Genomic DNA, 18,436 nt, shown 5'->3' on the forward strand with positions numbered 1-18,436 from the left:
CATAATGTTTGGAAAACATCTTTAAATAAAGGCAACAGAAAGAATTATTTCATGCATTCACCCATTAATAGAGTGTGTATTATGTGCCAGATACTGTTACTAAGTGATACAAATATAATGGGACAGTATCTGTCTAGAGAAAGAGACGAATTGGCCAATGATTACAAGACAGTGTGGTTGATACTGCAAGTTGGGAATAATGAGAGCATAGGGAGAGAGGAGTCAAAAAAAGGGTGTGGGGCAGGGGTGGGGCTTCCTGGAGAAGGGACATGTGAGCCCTGCTGCGAAAAGCACTAGGTTCTGCAACTGGGAGCTACGCCCAGGCCCAAGAGCTAACTGCGTAATTATTCAGTGTGGAAAAAGTTCCATAGACCTTTCAGACAGAACTATGCTAGGCACCCACCTCCTACTTACACTTTTAGGGTGGATTCCCCAAAGAGAAATAATTGGCTCCAAGGACATAAACATTTTCAAAGCTACATTCCAAAAATGTCCCCATTAGTTTTCCTACCAAGAGGGATCAAGTGTGCCTCGGCCAGCACTGGGTATTCTCTCATTTATTTATTTATTTTAAATGTTTTATTTATTTATTCATGAAAGTCAGAGAGAGAGAGGCAGAGGCAGAGGCAGAGGGAGAAGGAGGCTCCCCGCCTAGCAGGGAGCCCGATGCAGGACTCGATCCCAGGACCCTGGGACCACGACCTGAGCTGAAGGCAGACGCCCAACCATCTGAGGCACCCAGGCGCCCCTGGGTATTCTCATTTAAAAAACAAAACAAAACTGTGTTTTTTGAAATGTCACACAAAGTTACGTTTAATTATTATTTTAATCTACCTTTCTTTGCTTATTAAAAAAATATTTTACCAAAATTTTATTACTTTTATTCCTCTACCACGAATTGCCTATTTATTTTTATCCATTTATGTACTGGATATTTTTATCAACCTCTATAGGCTCTTTATGTAGTCAGGCATTAACTGTTTGCTTGTCCCTCTTGCAAAAAACACAGGTTTAAAGAGATAGAATTCCCATGCCGTAAATTCACCATTTTAATGTGTACAATTCAGTAATCTTTATTATATTCATGTAGTTGTGCAACCAGCATCACTATTTAATTCCAGGACATGTGTATTACTCCAAAAAGAAACCTCCTACTCATTAGCAGCCATTTTCGTTCTCCACCCAGACTCCCCAACTCTAGGCAACCTCAAATCTACTTTCTATCTCTACAGAATGCTTGTCCTTTCTGCTGCCAATTTTTCTGTATTATATTTTGTAGTTTAATAAGGCTGTTTTTTAATTTTTTTTATTAACATAAACTGTATTATTTTTTTCAGGGGTACAGGTCTGTGATTCATCAGTCTTACAAAATTCACAGCACTCACCATAGCACATACCCTCCCATTGTCCATCACCCAGCCACCCCAACCCTCCCACCCCTTCCCCTCCAGCAACCCTCACTTTGTTTCCTGAGATTAAGAGTCTCTTATGGTTTGCCTCCCTCTCTGGTTTTGTTTTGTTTCATGTTTTCCTCTCTTCCCCTATGATCCTCTGCCTTGTTTCTCAAACTCCACATATCAGTGAGATCATATGATAATTATCTTTCTCTGATTGACTTATTTCGCTTAGCATAATACCCTCTAGTTCCATCCATGTCATTGCAAATGGCAAGATTTCATTTTTTGATGGCTGCATAATATTCCATTGTATATTTATACACCACATCTTCTTTATCCATTCATCTGACAATGGACATCTAGGCTCTTTTCATAGTTTGGTTATTGTGGACATTGCTGCTATAAACATGGGGGTGCACGTGCCCCTTGGGATCCCTACATTTGTATCTTTGGGGTAAATACCCAGTAGTGCAATTGCTGGGTCATAGGGTAGCTCTATTTTCAACTTTTTGAGGAACCTCCAATACTGTTCTCCAGAGTGGCTGCACCAGCTTGCATTCCCACCAACAGTGCAGGAGGGTTCCCCTTTCTCCGCATCCTCGCCAACATCTGTCGTTTCCTGACTTGTTAATTTTAGCCATTCTGACTGGTGTGAGGTGGTATCTCATTGTGGTTTCGATTTGTATTTCTCTGATGCCGAGTGATGTTGGGTACTTTTTCATGTGTCTTTTGGCTATTTGGATGTCTTCTTCACAGAAATGTCTGTTCATGTCTTCTGCCCATTTCTTGATTGGATTATTTGTTCCTTACATGTTGGGTTTGACAAGTTCTTTATAGATTTTGGATACTAGACCTTTATCTGATGTCATTTGCAAATATCTTCTCCCATTCTGTCGGTTGTCTTTTGGTTTTGTTGACTGTTTCCTTTGCTGTGCAAAAGCTTTTTATCTTGATGAAGTCCCAATAGTTGATTTTTGCCCTTGCTTCCCTTGCCTTTGGTGATGTGTCTAGGAAGAAGGTGCTGCAGCTGAGGTCAAAGAGTTTGCTGCCTGTGTTCTCAAGGATTTTGAGTCTCAAGGATTCCTGTCTCACATTTAGATCTTTCATCCATTTTGAGTCTATTTTTGGGTATGGTGTAAGGAAATGGTCTAGTTTCATCCTTCTGCATGTGGCTGTCCAATTTTCCCAACACCATTTGTTGAAGAGACTGTCTTTTTTCCACTGGATATTCTTTTCTGCTTTGTCGAAGATTAGCTGAACATAGGATTGAGGGTCCATTTCTGGGCTCTCTAATCTGTTCCACTGATCTATGTGTCTGTGTTTGTGCCAATACCATACTGTCTTGATGATGACAGCTTTGTAATAGAGCTTGAAGTCCGGAATTGTGATGCCACCAGCTTTGCTTTCCTTTTTCAACATTCCTCTGGCTATTTGGGGTCTTTTCTGGTTCCATATAAATTTTAGGATTATTTGTTCCATTTCTGTGAAAAAAGGTGATGGTATTTTCATAGGGATTGCATTGAATGTGTAGATTTGCTCTAAGTAGCATAGACATTTTAACAATATTTGTTCCTCCAATCCATGAGCATGGAACATTTTTCCATTTCTTTGTGTCTTCCTCAATTTCTTTCATGAGTACTCTACAATTTTCTGAGTACAGATTTTTCACCTCTTTGGTTAGATTTATTCCTAGGTATCTTATGGTTTTGGGTGCAACTGTAAATGGGATCAACTCCTTAATTTCTCTTTCTTCTGTCTCGCTGTTGGTATATAGAAATGCAACTGATTTCTGTGCATTGATTTTATATCCTGCCACTTGATTGAATTCCTGTATGAGTCCTAGCAGTTTTGGGGTGGAGTCTTTTGGGTTTTCCACATAAAGTATCATATCATCTGCAAAGAGAGTTTGACTTCTTCTCTGCCAATTCGGATGTCTTTTCTTTTTGTTGTCTGATTGCTGAGGCTAGGACTTCTAGTAGTATATTGAACAGCAACGGTGATAGTGGATATTCCTGCCGTGTTCCTGACCTTAGCGGAAAAGCTCTCAGGTTTCCTCCACTGAGAATGATATTCGCTGTGTCTTTTTCATAGATAGCTTTTATGATATTGAGGTATGTACCCTCTATCCCTATACTCTGAAGAGTTTTGATCAAGAAAGGATGCTGTACTTTGTCAAATGCTTTTTCTGTATCTACTGAGAGGATCATATGGTTCTTGTTCTTTCTTTTATTAATGTAGTGTATCACATTGATTGATTTGTGGATGTTGAACCAACCTTGCAGCCCAGGGATAACTCCCACTTGTCGTGGTGAATAATCCTTTTAATGTACTGTTGGATCCTACTGGCTAGTATTTTGGTGAGAATTTTTGCATCCATGTTCATCAGGAATATTGGTCTGTAATTCTCCTTTTTGATGGGGTCTTTGTCTGGTTTTGGGATCAAGGTAATGCTGGCCTCACAAAATGAGTTTGGAAGTGTTCCTTCCATTTCTATTTTTTGGAACAGTTTCAGAAGAATAGGTATTAATTCCTCTTTAAATGTTTGGTAGAATTCCCTTGGGAAGCCATCTGGCCACGGGCTCTTATTTGTTGGGAGATTTTTGATTACTGCTTCAATTTCCTTGCTGGTTATGGGTCTCTTCAGGTTTTCTATTTCTTCTCTTCCTGGTTCAGTTTTGGTAGTTTATACGTCTCTAGGAATGCATCCATTTCTTCCAGATTGTCTAATTTGTTGGCATATAGTTGCTCATAATATGTTCTTATAATTGTATTACTTTGGTGTTGGTTGTGATCTCACCTCTTTCCTTCATGATTTTATTTATTTGGGTCCTTTCTCTTTTCTTTTTGATAACTCTGGCCAGGGGTTTATCAATCTTATTATTTCTTTCAAGGAAGCAGCTCCTAGTTTCGTTGATCTGTTCTACTGCTCTTTTGGTTTCTATTTCATTGATTTCTGCTCTGATCTTTATTTTTTCTCTTCTGCTGGGTTTAAGCTTTATTTGCTATTCTTTTTTTTTTTTTTTTTTTTTTTAATTTTCTCCAGCTCCTTTAGGTGTAGGGTTAGGTTGTATATTTGAGACCTTTCTTGTTTCTTGAGAAAGGCTTGTATTGCTATATACTTTCCTCTTAGGACCACCTTTGCTGCAGCCCCAAAATTTTTGAGCAGTTGTGTTTTCATTTTCATTTGTTTCTGAGCTGTCATTTTCCTTGTATGTCCTTGTTACGAACAGCATCTGGATAGACACATCCGGGTGAAATTTTGCCGCTAATTTAACCATTTGGTTGCTGAATTGCAAGACAAGAGCATGTTCAACTTTATCTGATTAGTATTCTCTGACTTAATAATTTTGCAAACTGAATCGCTTTATAAACTAAATACAGAAAACTTACTAGTATGGTCTGGTTTCTAAGCAACCATTTCATTAAGAAAAGCTCCACTTGGGAAAAACATCTGTTTGTCAGTAAGGTTTCTGCTGTCATTATACAATTTCACAGGGAAAAAGCCAGGGTCACCCTGTGCCTCAGTAATCCTTAGTTGTGAAAAGGTCAACAGGGGGTACTACAACAGAGGGAGCCATTGGTTTCAATCTGTGCTAGTCCCTGAACCTTGTTACCATGAAACAAGTCAGTTTTTCTCAACAGCCACATAATTTAAAAACATTATCTTCTGATTATAAAACAATAAATGTTCATACTATAAAATGTGAAAAATATAAGAAAAAAGGCGTGAAGAAGAAAATAAAAATCACTTGAGTTTTTGACACCTTCACATTAGATCTCATTTCAAAAATGGGTTCCACTGCTAAAAAAAATTATTTGAAAACTACTGGCCACAATCAACTCCATATGGTTTTACCTTTTTCATCTGCAATGAGGATGTTTTCCTTAATGGTTAAGGGCTGTGTGTTGAAACAGAGTTTGGAGATTTAGAGAGATAGATTTGCTGTTGTTTTAAAAGCAATAGATCCTTGTTTTCACATGAAATCCTTAGAGGAGACTCAATGAAAGAGAAGAAAGCAGAGCCCTCTAGTTAGAGTGGGGTTGACTAGTGGTCTGAACCCATCCAGCCTACCCCCTTCTTCACTGATCCTACGGTCCTATACAACATAAGCATTCATGTGGTCCTTACTGTCTGTAGGCTCCTCCTTGCCACAGTACTGCGTCTTTGCTGTTCCCTCAGTCTGGGGCACTCTTCCCTCCCTTCTTTAATAGGTTCACTCATAATCATCTACCAGATCTTGGCTTATGGGTCATTTTTTCCTTCCCCTCTCTGTCAGGTAAAATGTCCCTAACAAAGGCTCTCATACCACTGCATACTTTTTCTCCACAGCACCTGTCAAAGCCACATTTCACCTTTGTTCATGTGATGACTGGATTACTACTTGCCTCCCACCATTTCCTCCCCCCGCCCCCGCCCCGATCAAATGTAAATTCCACGAAGGCAGGGAACGACTTTTGCTCAGCAATGTACTGAGCATAGCACCCTCACACACACAGTAGGTGCTCAATTAATCTTAATGAATGAATGAATAAACATTTTAAACCATTAAGAAAAAAGGCAATGGCCAAAGATATTTTATAATTTTTTTGCCCTTATCTAAAGTCAGGTTACCAATAATGGAAAAGAGAAGTTGGACATCAAGTGCAAACCTGCTTCCAAAAACAGACTTCCCCTAAGAAAGAAAACTTTAGCAATCATGCCCTGGCTGGTGGACAGGACAGATGACCTAATTAGGTCTTTGGTAGCTCAGTGCCTGTGATCCATTCCCTGAGGCTCAATTCATTCCCAATCTTCCAGCTTCCTCAGGGACAGCAGAGACACCACAAGGTCAGGAAAACCGAGTACAAAGGTCTAATATAGGAATCTAAAGATGAGTAGCCAAAACTGTACGGACACCATTTACGTGCACTTTTCCAAGTGCACTGCCCAAGATCTCGACATGACCAAAGAAGGAGAAATTGATGCTTCAATCAGTTAAAAATGTTAAACTTATGACTCAGCAACAAAAGGAACTATGTCAGGGTTAATAAAAAATATAATTGGGCTTATTAAGTGTGTGAACAGGTTCACGGATCATCTTAATCACATCTGGTGAGATTAAGAATTTTAATTTGTATCTGAAATAAAGGGACATGCAGGCTGTGTGCTGTTTGGTTTGAGAGAGAAGAGCAAGGGCAGGGCATCCCTCTAACCGCCACCTCAGAGCAGTTCCAGTAAAACAGATGGATTCCTTCTGAGAGTCAAGTAATATCGTACTTAAACATAAGTCTAAGGAGGAACTTGCTATTTTACTTGTGAGTTCTCTCACTAGTTTATCTTCCTTAACTTGCCTTCAAATTCCAACTTTAAAGACGGAGTGGCTTCAGGGCAAAATTTAAACAACTGTTCTATAGAGAAAGTACTTACACCTTAACAGCTTGTGAAGTTGACATCGAAACAACAGACTATCCCACAGTATCTCACAACTGCCTTCTCAGTACTGAACCCTGCCTTTGTTGCTGCTGGCTTCCACGAATAGGATGTAGATGAGCCCTGGGAACCAAGAAGTTAAGTTGTTTACATGCTTAGCTGAAAATGTCAAGGTTTACCGCTGCCAGGGCTTAATTTACTGTCCGTGAGAGCAGAGGCCATGATGATTTAAGAAAGGTGAGAAAACGGAATGGAGAGAGAAGGGAAGTCCGGAGAAAGCAGCACTTGACTCTGGAGTTGATTCCAGTCTCCATCCCTCATTGGTTGGCCTTTTAATGGTAACAGCCTGGAACTTTGGTCTCTATGTCTGAAAAATGGGGAGATGAAGACATGGACTCACAGTGTTGTGGTGAGGAGTAAATGAGATAATGTAAGCTACATCTGGTAAGCTCTGGTGCTCAATAAATCATGAGTGAAAATAAGAACAAAGGAAGCTTAAGTAATAACCATCAACAAGCATGATACTTTCAAATCCAGGAAGCCCATCACCAAGACATTACCAGTGGACTGCAACAACAGCAAGCCTTTAAAGGCTCCCTAGAGCCCACACAGAACAGCTCGGATGCCTTACCTTGGTATTCCAACAGCTTCTGCATTCCAGTCCGATCCCACTGCTCCCCCCCTTCATGCTCACTTTGCTCCACTAACAACTTGAACTGCTTCTCTTCCTCTGTACTTGCCCCACTCCTGCACATCCTCCTGCCTCTGCTTTTCTTTCAGTCTTGACTCCCTCACCCTAGCTCCACACATCTAAATCCTGTCCACCCGCCCTTCAGAGTCCTAGGGGCTCCATGAAAACTACTGTTCCGAACTTTTAAAGTATATTATTGTATTTTAAAAGTGCAGAATTCAGTGCTTTTTAGTATATTTACAAGGTTGTGCAATGATCACCAATATCTAATTCCAAAACATTTTCATCACTCATATCCGTTATCAGTCACTCCAACCACACCCCTTTCCTCCCATCCTCTGGCAACCAGTGATCTACTTTCTCTCTATGGCTTTGCCTATTCTGGACATTTCATGTAAATGGAATCATACGATATGTGACCTTTTGTGTCTAGCTTCTTTCACTTACCGTGTTTTCAAAGTTCATCCATTCTATAGCATGAATCAGTACTTTATTCCTCTTTTTTGCCAAATAATATTTCATTGTGTAAGATCTACCACATTTTAGTTATCCATTCATCAGGTGATGAATATTTAGGCTGTCTTTACTTTTTGGCAATTATGAAGAATGCTGCTATGAGCATTCATATATAAGCTCTTGTATGGACATCTGTTTTCATTTCTCTTCGGTATGTATCTAGAAGTGGAACTGGTGGGTCATATGGTAACTATGTCTGACTTTTTGAGAGCTGCCAGACTGCCTTCCAGAGCAGCTGCACTGTTCCACAGCTTCCACCAGCACAGTACGAGGGCTCCGATTTCTCCACAGCCTCATCCCTTATATCATTTCAAAGTAAGTTATTTTTAAATGTCATTTACTGGAATCAGAAATGAACAAATATCAAAAGTTCTATACAGAAAGCTACGTGTTTACCTGACTCACACTCTCTGAGGATAAAGAACCGAAACAGTCATGATCATCAGCAGGAAGAAAGGCAGGCAGTGTGAGTCACACATTCACATTCCACTAATGCAAGACGAATTTCAAAGATACACATAAAGATTGCTTAAAAAAATAATACTGTGCACATTGCCAAATGAGCAAAACCACACACGCACACACACACACACACACACATATCCCAAGCAGACATGAGATCAGCATATTATTAAGTTATAGAAAGGGTTGATTTATAGTGAAACCATTTCCCATTGGTAGGCCTAGTTCCCCCATACCTAAGACCACCTGGGAACTCAGCCCTTGTACCTAGGAACAAGAACAATGTGTGCAATAGGACTAATTATTCTTCCCCGTTGCAAGAGCATTATCTTCAGAGCCAGAGAGATTTAAGACTCAAATTCTGATGCTGACACTTAGTATCGATGTTACTTTGGGCTGGTTTATTAACTACTTTGAGCCTCAGTTCCCTCATCTGTAAATTAGGGCTAATACCGAACTTGCAAGGTTGCCGTGACTGACAGAATAAGCACCTAATAAGTGGTAACTTCTATAATATTGACTGCCATTTCTCTTACATGGCAATTATCCAGGACAATCTTGGGAAGTGAAAATAACTAACGTCGAAGTAGCCAGTTCATCTTTTCCTTACAGGTAAAAGTACTAAACTGCTAAATTCTTTTTTTTTTTAAGATTTTATTTATTCATTTGACAGAGAGAGAGCAGGGAGCCCGATGCGGGGCTCAGTCCCAGGACCCCGAGATCATGACCTGAGCCAAAGGCAGACACTTAACTGATTGAGCCACCCAGGTGCCCCTAAACTGCTAAATATATTCTGATGCAAATCTAAATGCTTCAGTCTTCAACTGATAGAGGAAATCACTGGATAGATATTTGAAAAATGAGGCTAATGTAAAACTCAAGTGTTCTGGGCCTCGAAATGCAACCTATAGCTACAGGGAGATCACTGGGGCTGCAGTAAAAGGGTACAGTAGACCAGGAATCCCTAAGAAATGGATCTCTACCATCCTCGCGACTTTTGCAACTGTAGCAAAGTCAATTATTCATCTATAAAAGGATTATCATATCTGCTTTTATTATATTTCAGGACTGTGGACAGAATCAAAGCTTTCTAGATAATTAAGCATTATTCAATTTTAATAAATATTACTGATAATCATAATATCTGTTTTTAATCTTAAAAGCACAAAAATAGAGCCAATTTCTACCATTATTTGAAAAGTTCTAAAGAAGTAACCAAGTGTATTAGAGAGAAAGAAAGATTTGGAAGCCATGAACAAGGGTTCAAGCTGCTTGCTTGCTATGTCCTCTTAGAAGAAAGACTTCCAGGGTGCCTGGGTGGCTCAGTCGATTAAGCATGTGCCTTTAGCTCAAGTCATGTCCTGGGAGCGAGCCCCACATTGGGCTCCTTGCTCAGTGGGAAGCCTGCTTCTCTCTCTGCCTCTGCCTGCCATTCCCCCTGCTTGTGTTCTCGCTCTGTCAAATAAATGAATAAAATCTTAAAGAAAAGAAAAAAGACTTCTGCTATCTAAATCTCAGAATGTTTAGCTATAAAGTGGGAATCTCTTCACACTGCAAAATTAACTCACAATGGATCATGGACCCAAAGGTAATTGTGAAAACTACAAAACTCCTGGAAGAAAACACAGAAGTAAATCTTCGTTAGCTTGGGTTAGGCAGTGATTTCCTAGAAATGACACCTAAAGTGCAAGCAATAAAGAGAAAAATTGGTAAGCTGGACTTGATCGAAAGTAAAAAGTTCTGGGCTTCAAATGCACTGTTAGTAAGAGAAAAGACAACCCACGGATATTTTCTGCCATTCATATAGTGAATAAAGAACCTGTTTCCAGAATATATAAAGAACTCTTACAGCTCAATAAAAAGACAAAATATGCACATTAAAAATGGGCAAAGAATCTAAATAGACATTTTTCCAAAGAAGGTAAAGACATGGGCAACAAGCTCATGAAAAGATGCTCAACATCATCAGTCACTTAAGGAAATGCAAATCAGAATCACAATGAGATACCACTGCCCACCCATTAAGATGGCTGTAATAAAAAAGACAGGAAATAGTAAGTATTGGGGAGGATGTAGAAAAATTGGAACCCTCTTATATTGCTGTTGGGAAAGTAAAATGGGGCAGCCACTTTGGAAAACAGTTTGGCAGTTCCTCAAAAGGTTAAACACAGAGTTACGATATGACCCAGCAATTCTAATCCTAGGTATAAACCCATGAGAAATGAAAACGTATGTCCACACAAAGACTTATACATAAATGTTCATAATAGTGTTATTAATAATAGCTTAAAAGTAAAAACAACCCACATATGACATTAACTTATGAATGGATGGACAAAATGTGGTTCATCTATACAGTGGGACATCCTTCAGCCATAAAAAGGAGTCAGTACCAATCCATGCTATACCGTGGACGAACCTCAAAAACATGCGAAGAGAAAGGAGCCAGACACAAGACCATACATTGATTGTATGACTCTTTACATGTAACATCTCAAATAGGCAAATGCACAGACACAAAAAGTAGTTTAGCGGTTCCCAGGGGCTGAGGGTAGTAGGAATGGAAATTCACTAATACTGGATATGGAGTTTCTTTTTGAGATGATGAAAAAGTTCTAAAATTAGATAGTAGTGATAGCTGCACAACTCTCTAAATATCCTAAAAACATTGAACATTTTAAATTGGGGAATGTAGGTATAAATTATATTTCACATAAAAAGTTTAAAAAAATAGGGATAATCTTCTACCTAGAACTACTTCAAGAATTTACCGAGGCAGCATATACGCGAGACATTTGCTAAATGCTCATTTGTTAATTAGGTGGTACAAAAACCAGGTCAGGACATAAAAGTAATCTTCCCATTTCAAGGACATAAATGGAGATGATAAACTTCACAAGACTGCATTCCAAATTTCAATGCCAGATCCAATTAGATGGTCCTTCAAGGGATAGAATTATTTTCAGCTAATGGTTTCCCAACTTACTTTACTTGAGGTAGAAATGTGAGAATGAGATAGGGAGTTCAGCTTCTGACAAGTTAAGACTTGTAATCCTGCTCAGTTTGAAACTCTGTAAAAACAATTTCACCTTGTAGCCACCGTCCCCCCACCTCCTTCCGGGCCTTTTGCCTTCCCCTCCCCTTGGCTCTTTTGCCAGAAATGAAAATTCTTCTCTGAAGAGAAAGAGGGTAGAAGAGTTAGTGAGATCTGTTTGGGCATGTCAAGACGTCTAGGTTGTCCTCACTACACGCACGGGTATACTTTCACCTCCACGCTTGGCTCAGGGCCTAGGGTTTTTGTTTTTTGTGTTTTTCTTTTTTTCCCTTTCTCAATGACTCTGGTAGTTTTATCCAAAGATCCTTCTGACACTGACAGGGATCCCTTGGATCCCTGAAATGCATCTGTCTCTGGTGTTACTTTCAAAATGTCCTTTAAATAATTGAAAGTGACTGAGAGGATACATGAGCAGATCCACAGTATGATAAATGACCTGACTATAATATCTTACTAGAAGAATATTACTTATTTATCATATTCATTATTAAACATCTATTTCGAAACTGAAATGTGAAAAATACCTCAAACATCTAATATACATTATGGGACCCTCAAGGACATATTTTAACTCCTATTTTGGAAAAGAAGACTTCTACTTTTTACCTTATATACTTCCTTGTCAATTAAATTTTTTAAAACAATGAAAATGCATTAGTTTGTGCAACAATAATAATGATATAACAAAGAATGAAAAAAAGAATAATCTAAAAAGGAGAGACACTTAATGGCCAAAGTCTAAGATTAGGTCTTCTATTTATGAACTCTGGCTGGAACTTGGTACATAATTCTCTGCCTGAAGAACTTGCTACCGAGAACCCACCACAGAGTAGCTGTGGTGAGAACTAAATCAACCATCACTTTCTCAATAGGACTAAAAGGAGATGCACGTCTTTCACAAAATGAAAATTTAACTCCTAGGGAATTTAGTTCTCAGATTGTTGTGATGCACAGATAATACACACACCGGAAATTCTTTTTTTTTTTTTTTTTTTTAAGATTTTATTTATTTGCGAGAGAGAGAATGAGAGACAGAGAGCATGAGAGGGAGGAGGGCCAGCGGGAGAAGCAGACTCCCCGCCGAGCAGGGAGCCCGATGCGGGACTCGATCCCGGGACTCCAGGATCATGACCTGAGCCGAAGGCAGTCGCCCAACCAACTGAGCCACCCAGGCGCCCACACACCGGAAATTCTTACATCAGGTATCAATAAGTATCTGTTGAATGAATGAGTTTATTTAATCCCACTCTGCTCTGCTGATAGAATGCAAAGTTGGTGAGAAATGATAAACCCAACTTATCAACAAATCAAGCAAAAGATATGTTGTAATTTTCACATGGAGACATTCAGACAGCCTAGAAAAGGAAAACTTTAAACACAGACACATATGCGCGCGCACGCGCGCGCGCACACACACACACACTCCCCACAACTAAATGCTGCTCAAACCACAGCCCAACACCCCTTGTACTGCAGAACATTTACAAGTAGGCTGGTCTTGTCCGACTGGGAGTCCAAAATGGCTCAGCTCCTGGCATGCTTTACGCCTGGGCAAATGACATTGGCAATGCGGGTGGGAAAATTCAGCTCTTTCCTTTCTTAATGGGAAATTCACCTAAGGCCTTGGCCTCTAAGTGCATGTTACAAACACCAAAACATCAATTAATTCAAACTTGTCCATTGTGGGGAGCTGAGAACAGAAATTACACCTCTACCTCCCATGTTCTTCATTGCCAAATTAGCTACTAACTGATTAGCACACCAATTAAAATTACTAAAAACAAACATAAAACCAACAGTTCTGATTTTTATAGCAGACCCTAGAGGCTAATGAGCTCAATGGGTTAATCAGCTAAGAAGCTTATTCCAAACAGCAATGTTGCCACATGAGAACGATATACCTCCCCTTCTCCAAAAACGCTGTCCTAAAAAAAAAAAATCAGCAAGAAACAACTTATCATAACAGGATTACAGTTTCTTTCTTTTTTTTTTTTTAAAGATTTTATTTATTTATTTGACAGAGAAAGACACAGCAAGAGAGGGAACACAAACGGGGAGAGGGAGAGGGAGAAGCAGACTCCCCGCCGAGCAGGGAGCCCGATGCGGGACTCGATCCCGGGACTCCAGGATCATGACCTGAGCCGAAGGCAGTCGCTTAACCAACTGAGCCACCCAGGCGCCCCAAGGATTACAGTTTCTTGAGAAAAGTGCCAGGTGACTTATTTTGAGACTTCTTAATTATAGGCATTTGAGGTTCTTGCTTCATTGATTTGTCTTGCTTCCATAAGTACCATTCATTGTCACATGACTTCCTGAGCCCCAAGTTTATCTCAATTCCAGGCCTCTTTGCCATTCACCTGTGGGTAGTTACTTTCTTGAAACCCTCTACTCTTTTGGCTTCTCCTCTCACGTACTTGTCCTTTTACCTCTTTGGGTGGGCATTTTGTCTCCTCTGAGGAATTTTCTTTTTGCTTTTTAACTTAGGCATGACAACGCGCTGTTAAAGTGTTTTGTATATAGTAGGTGCAGAATAAATGTGTGCTGAATAAAGAATGAATTCCAAGGCTCTGGCCTTTATCACTGTATGCTATCCCCTCTGCACTCTCTCTTAAGCTTTAAATACTAGATCTGTACAGAGCGTACCCAAATTATACCAGGAAATAAGTAGCCAATAAAGACCTAAGCATGCCTCGTGTTCACAGAAGACCTTGCCTTTTGCAGACAAACAGAACACATCAGAGTGAAGGACTGCATTACTGGCTTCAGTTCTTCACCTCTCCCTGAATTCATGCCCTTTGCTCTATGACCTGGCAGTATGTCCCACTAAAGGAAAAGAGTTTATTTCTCTACCTCTTGACTTTAGGGCTGGGCCACATTGACTTATTTTAGCCAACAGAATGAGGCAGAAGTGATAGGATGCTAGTTCCAAGGTTAGGCCCGAAGAGGCCTTTTGAATTTATTCTTATTCTCTTACTGTTCTGCCATCACCACAATACACCCCGCATGACCATTGGGCTAGGGATGACCAGGACCAGGCACAGCAGAGCTACTGCGACCTGCCCACAGATCTGCGGGGAGAGGCAGGACTGTCCAGCCAAACCCAGCCTACATCAGCTGAGCTCCATTGGTTCATTCCTTCATGTCTGAGTGATAACGGATGATGGGTGTTTAAACTACTGAGCCTTAGAGTAGTTTGTTACATAGCAATAACTACCTGATAGCATCTGCCTACTCAAACTCTGGATCTGAGAAGCTACATGTATTACCACGTTATCTAGCAGTCTAACAGTAGAAGCAGTAGTAATATAATGATGATGGTGATGATAACACTAAATTCATAACAGCTAACCTTATTTGAACACTTACTGTGTGCTAAGCACTTTCTCTTTTAAGATTTTATTTTTGAGAGAGAGAGACACTGTGTGTGTGTGGGTGGGTGGGTGGGTGTTTGTGTGCGTGCGCACGCACACACATGACCAGGGGTGGGGGAAGGGTAGAGGGAGAAGGAGAGAGAATCTCAAGCAGACTCCATGCTGAGCGCAGAGCCTGAGGCCACACTTGATCTCATGACCCTGAGATCACAACCTGAGCCGAAATCAAGAGTCGGACACTTGACCGACTGAGCCCCTAGCCGCCCCTGTGCTAGGCACGTTCAAGGTATTAACTCATTTAATCCTAATATTAACCTCCCTTTATAGACTTTTTACAACAGAACAGTTTTAGATTTACAGAATTATTGAGAAGACAGCACAGAGAGTTCTCATATATTGCACACCCAGATGCCCCTATTATTAACTTTTGCATGAGCACGGTAACTTTGTCACAATTAATGAACTAAGAATGACATTTTATTATCAGCTAAACTCCATAATTTACTCAGATTCTCTTTGTTTTTCCCGAATGCCCTTTTTCTGTTCCAGGATCCTATCTACCACATTACATTTAATCATTTTATCTTCTTAAGCTCTGACAGTTTTATCCCTCCCCCACCCTTATTAAATTTTTAATTTTTTGGTAACAGTTTATTGAGATAAAATTCACGTTATAATATTTGCCAATTTAAAGTATACAATTCAACAGTTCCTACAATACTGACAGAGTTGTGCAATGATTACCACAATCAATTTTAGAATGTTTCCATCACCCCAAAAAGCAATCCTTAGCTATTCAGCTATTAGCTTCAGCTATTACCTCGCAATGCTCTCCCCCTTCCCACCGGCCCTAGGCAACTACTTATCTAGTTCTTGTCTCTATAAATTTTCCTATTCTGAAAAACAATTTTTTTCCTTATTCTGCATGTTTAATATATAGGAACCATATAATATGTGGTCTTTTGTGACTGGCTTCTTCCACTTAAAATGTTTTGAAGATTCATCCCTGCTATAACATGCTTCAGTATTTCCTTTTTTTTTTTTTTTTAAAGATTTTATTTATTCATTTGACAGAGAGAGACACAGCAAGAGAGGGAACACAAGCAGGGGGAGTGGGAGAGGGAGAAGCAGGCCTCCTGCCGAGCAGGGAGCCCTACACAGGGCTCGATCCCAGGACCCCGGGATCATGACCTGAGCTGAAGGCAGACGCTTAACGACTGAGCCCCCCAGGTGCCCCTTCACTATTTCCTTTTTATAATGACTGAATAATATTCCATTGTGTGGATAAAGTACAGTTTGTTTATCCATTCACCAGTTGATGAATACTTATGTTGTTCCACCTTTTGGCTATTATGAACAGTGTTGCTATGAATATTCAGGTACAAGGTTTTGTGTGGACCTATGTTTTCAATCCTCCTGAGTACATACCTAGTGGTGGAATTGCTGCAACAAGTGGTAACTCTATGTTTATCTTTTTGACAAACTGCAAGGCAGTTTTCCAAATTAGCTGTACCACTTTACATTTCTATTTAGCTCCCTTTCTATAGATATGAAATTGAAGCCCAGAGAGATTAAGTAATTTGCCAAAGTCAATACAGCTGAGCAGCAGAGGAATGGAGGTACACCCAGGTGGTCTGTCCCAGAGTCCTAGCTCTTTTTTTTTTCTTTAAGATTTTATTTATTTACTTGTCAGAAAGAGAGGAAGAGCACAAGCAGGGGGAGCGGCAGGTAGAGGGAGAAGCAGACTCCCTGCTGAGCAAGGAGCCCGATGTGGGACTCTATCCCAGGACCCTGGGATCATGACTCGAGCCGAAGGCAGACGTTTTAACCGACTGAGCCACCCAGGCACCCCCAGATTCCCAGCTCTTGACAATTACATTCCACCACTGGAGCCAAGAGAAGCTGTGAGATAACTGACCTTCGCACCATGTCTGATTCTCACCCTTTTAGGAAGGGTACCTATACTCTACATCCCTGTTCATGACATCTCTCTGTAGATTTGGAATCCACAACCTTAAAAAAAAAAAGATGCGGGGGGCTCCTGGGTGGTTCAGTCGGTTAAGCATCTGCTTTTGGCTCAGGTCATGATCTCAGGGTCCTAGGATCGACCCCGCATCAGGGTCCCTGCTGAACAGGGAGTCTGGTTCTCCTTCTTCCTCTGCTCCTCCCCCTCCCTCATGCGCTCACTCTCTCAAAATAAATAAATAAAATCTTAAAAAAGAAAAAAGATTTGGAATCCACAAATTAATGGAGATGGGGAGAACAACAAAGAATCACAAAAGAGAAATAAAATTATTGCAAAAAACATTTTGATGAAAAATATTATATACTATGAGATTCTTTTAGTTTAGAGGGAAAGCAAGGGTGCATTCTAGCAGTAGTCAAGTACATAAAAGGTTAAGGTAATGAAAGTTCATGTGTGAGCCATTTATCACCTCCTTGAATGAGAAGAAATGGGCTTTAATCTATAGAATAATAAAAACCTCCTCATCATTATCAGACACTGAAATTCTGTTAGAACCCTTAGGGAACCATCCAGAAATATTATGACTTAAATTGAGTACTAGCTAGGAGGAAAGATGGACCAGATGACCTTGCGGTTCTACAACCGCAGGGATTTCGTGCAAGCACACGTGCTACAATCTTTGGTCCACAGACTCCACGTCCTTTCACCAGGATGAACTCACCCCGAATGGCAGACAGATAAACAAAGGTGTCCTCATGCTCCAAGTTCTCCAAGAATATCTGGAACCACAAAACAGAGCAATGGCATGATTCGCAAAGAGCAAGCAAGACATGAGGGCCCCTTAGAGCAGCCTCAAAAGAATAAGTGCCTTTCTTCTCGTTTGTCTTAGCTAGACATGGATCTGACTATAGAATCTTGTAGGGAAAACAGTGTATATGTTTGAAGTCCCATTTTTTTTTTTAAAGATTTTATTTATTTATTTGACAGAGAGAGACACAGTGAGAGAGGGAACATAAGCAGGGGGAGTGGGAGGGGGAGAAGCAGGCTTCCCACTGAGCCCGATGTGGGGCTCGATCCCAGGACCCCGGGATCATGACCTGAGCCGAAGGCAGCCGCTTAACGACTGAGCCACCCAGGCGTCCCATGAAGTCCCATTTTTATAATCACTAAAGAAGGGTGGCAAGTTAGGGGGAGATACTTCTTGAAGTGGCTAAGTATATACCAGAAGTAGGCATAGAAAGCAAAATCTGGAAGAAAAATCCTCAACATTTTCTCCCCTACTGCCCATATGGTGGACAATTCTCACCTGTGTCGTGACAGACTACCAGTTAAGACACACGAGATGCCGTGTTTGGGGTTAGGTCCAATTGAAGGCATATTTGCTATAATTTGATCCTTTTGCACTCAGAAATATACGGAAATGCAAGTGACAGATATTACTGGACTAAACCTGTTCTAATCTATTTTTTTAAACCTTTTGCACATTTCAGCACTTCAACTGGCATTAGTAACAAATTGTTTTCAAAACAACAGATTATCTCACAATTTAGGAACGCACCAGGTGTGTC

At 40.3% G+C, this 18,436-nt stretch overlaps 1 protein-coding gene across 1 annotated transcript in view; it reads right to left on the reverse strand.

Annotated features, from left to right (window-relative positions):
- Positions 1 to 18,436, reverse strand: part of TANGO6 (transport and golgi organization 6 homolog) — a 190,041-nt gene that overhangs the window by 95,915 nt on the left and 75,690 nt on the right. The window contains exon 14 of the mRNA XM_035024893.1: positions 17,590 to 17,647. Coding sequence (XP_034880784.1) covers positions 17,590 to 17,647 — 58 coding nt within the window. The remainder of the gene's footprint in view (positions 1 to 17,589; positions 17,648 to 18,436) is intronic.

Source organism: Mirounga leonina, unplaced genomic scaffold, assembly GCF_011800145.1.
Source record: "Mirounga leonina isolate KUSES-001 unplaced genomic scaffold, KU_Mleo_1.0 Mir_180, whole genome shotgun sequence".
In the NCBI taxonomy this organism is placed as follows: Eukaryota; Metazoa; Chordata; class Mammalia; order Carnivora; family Phocidae; genus Mirounga; species Mirounga leonina.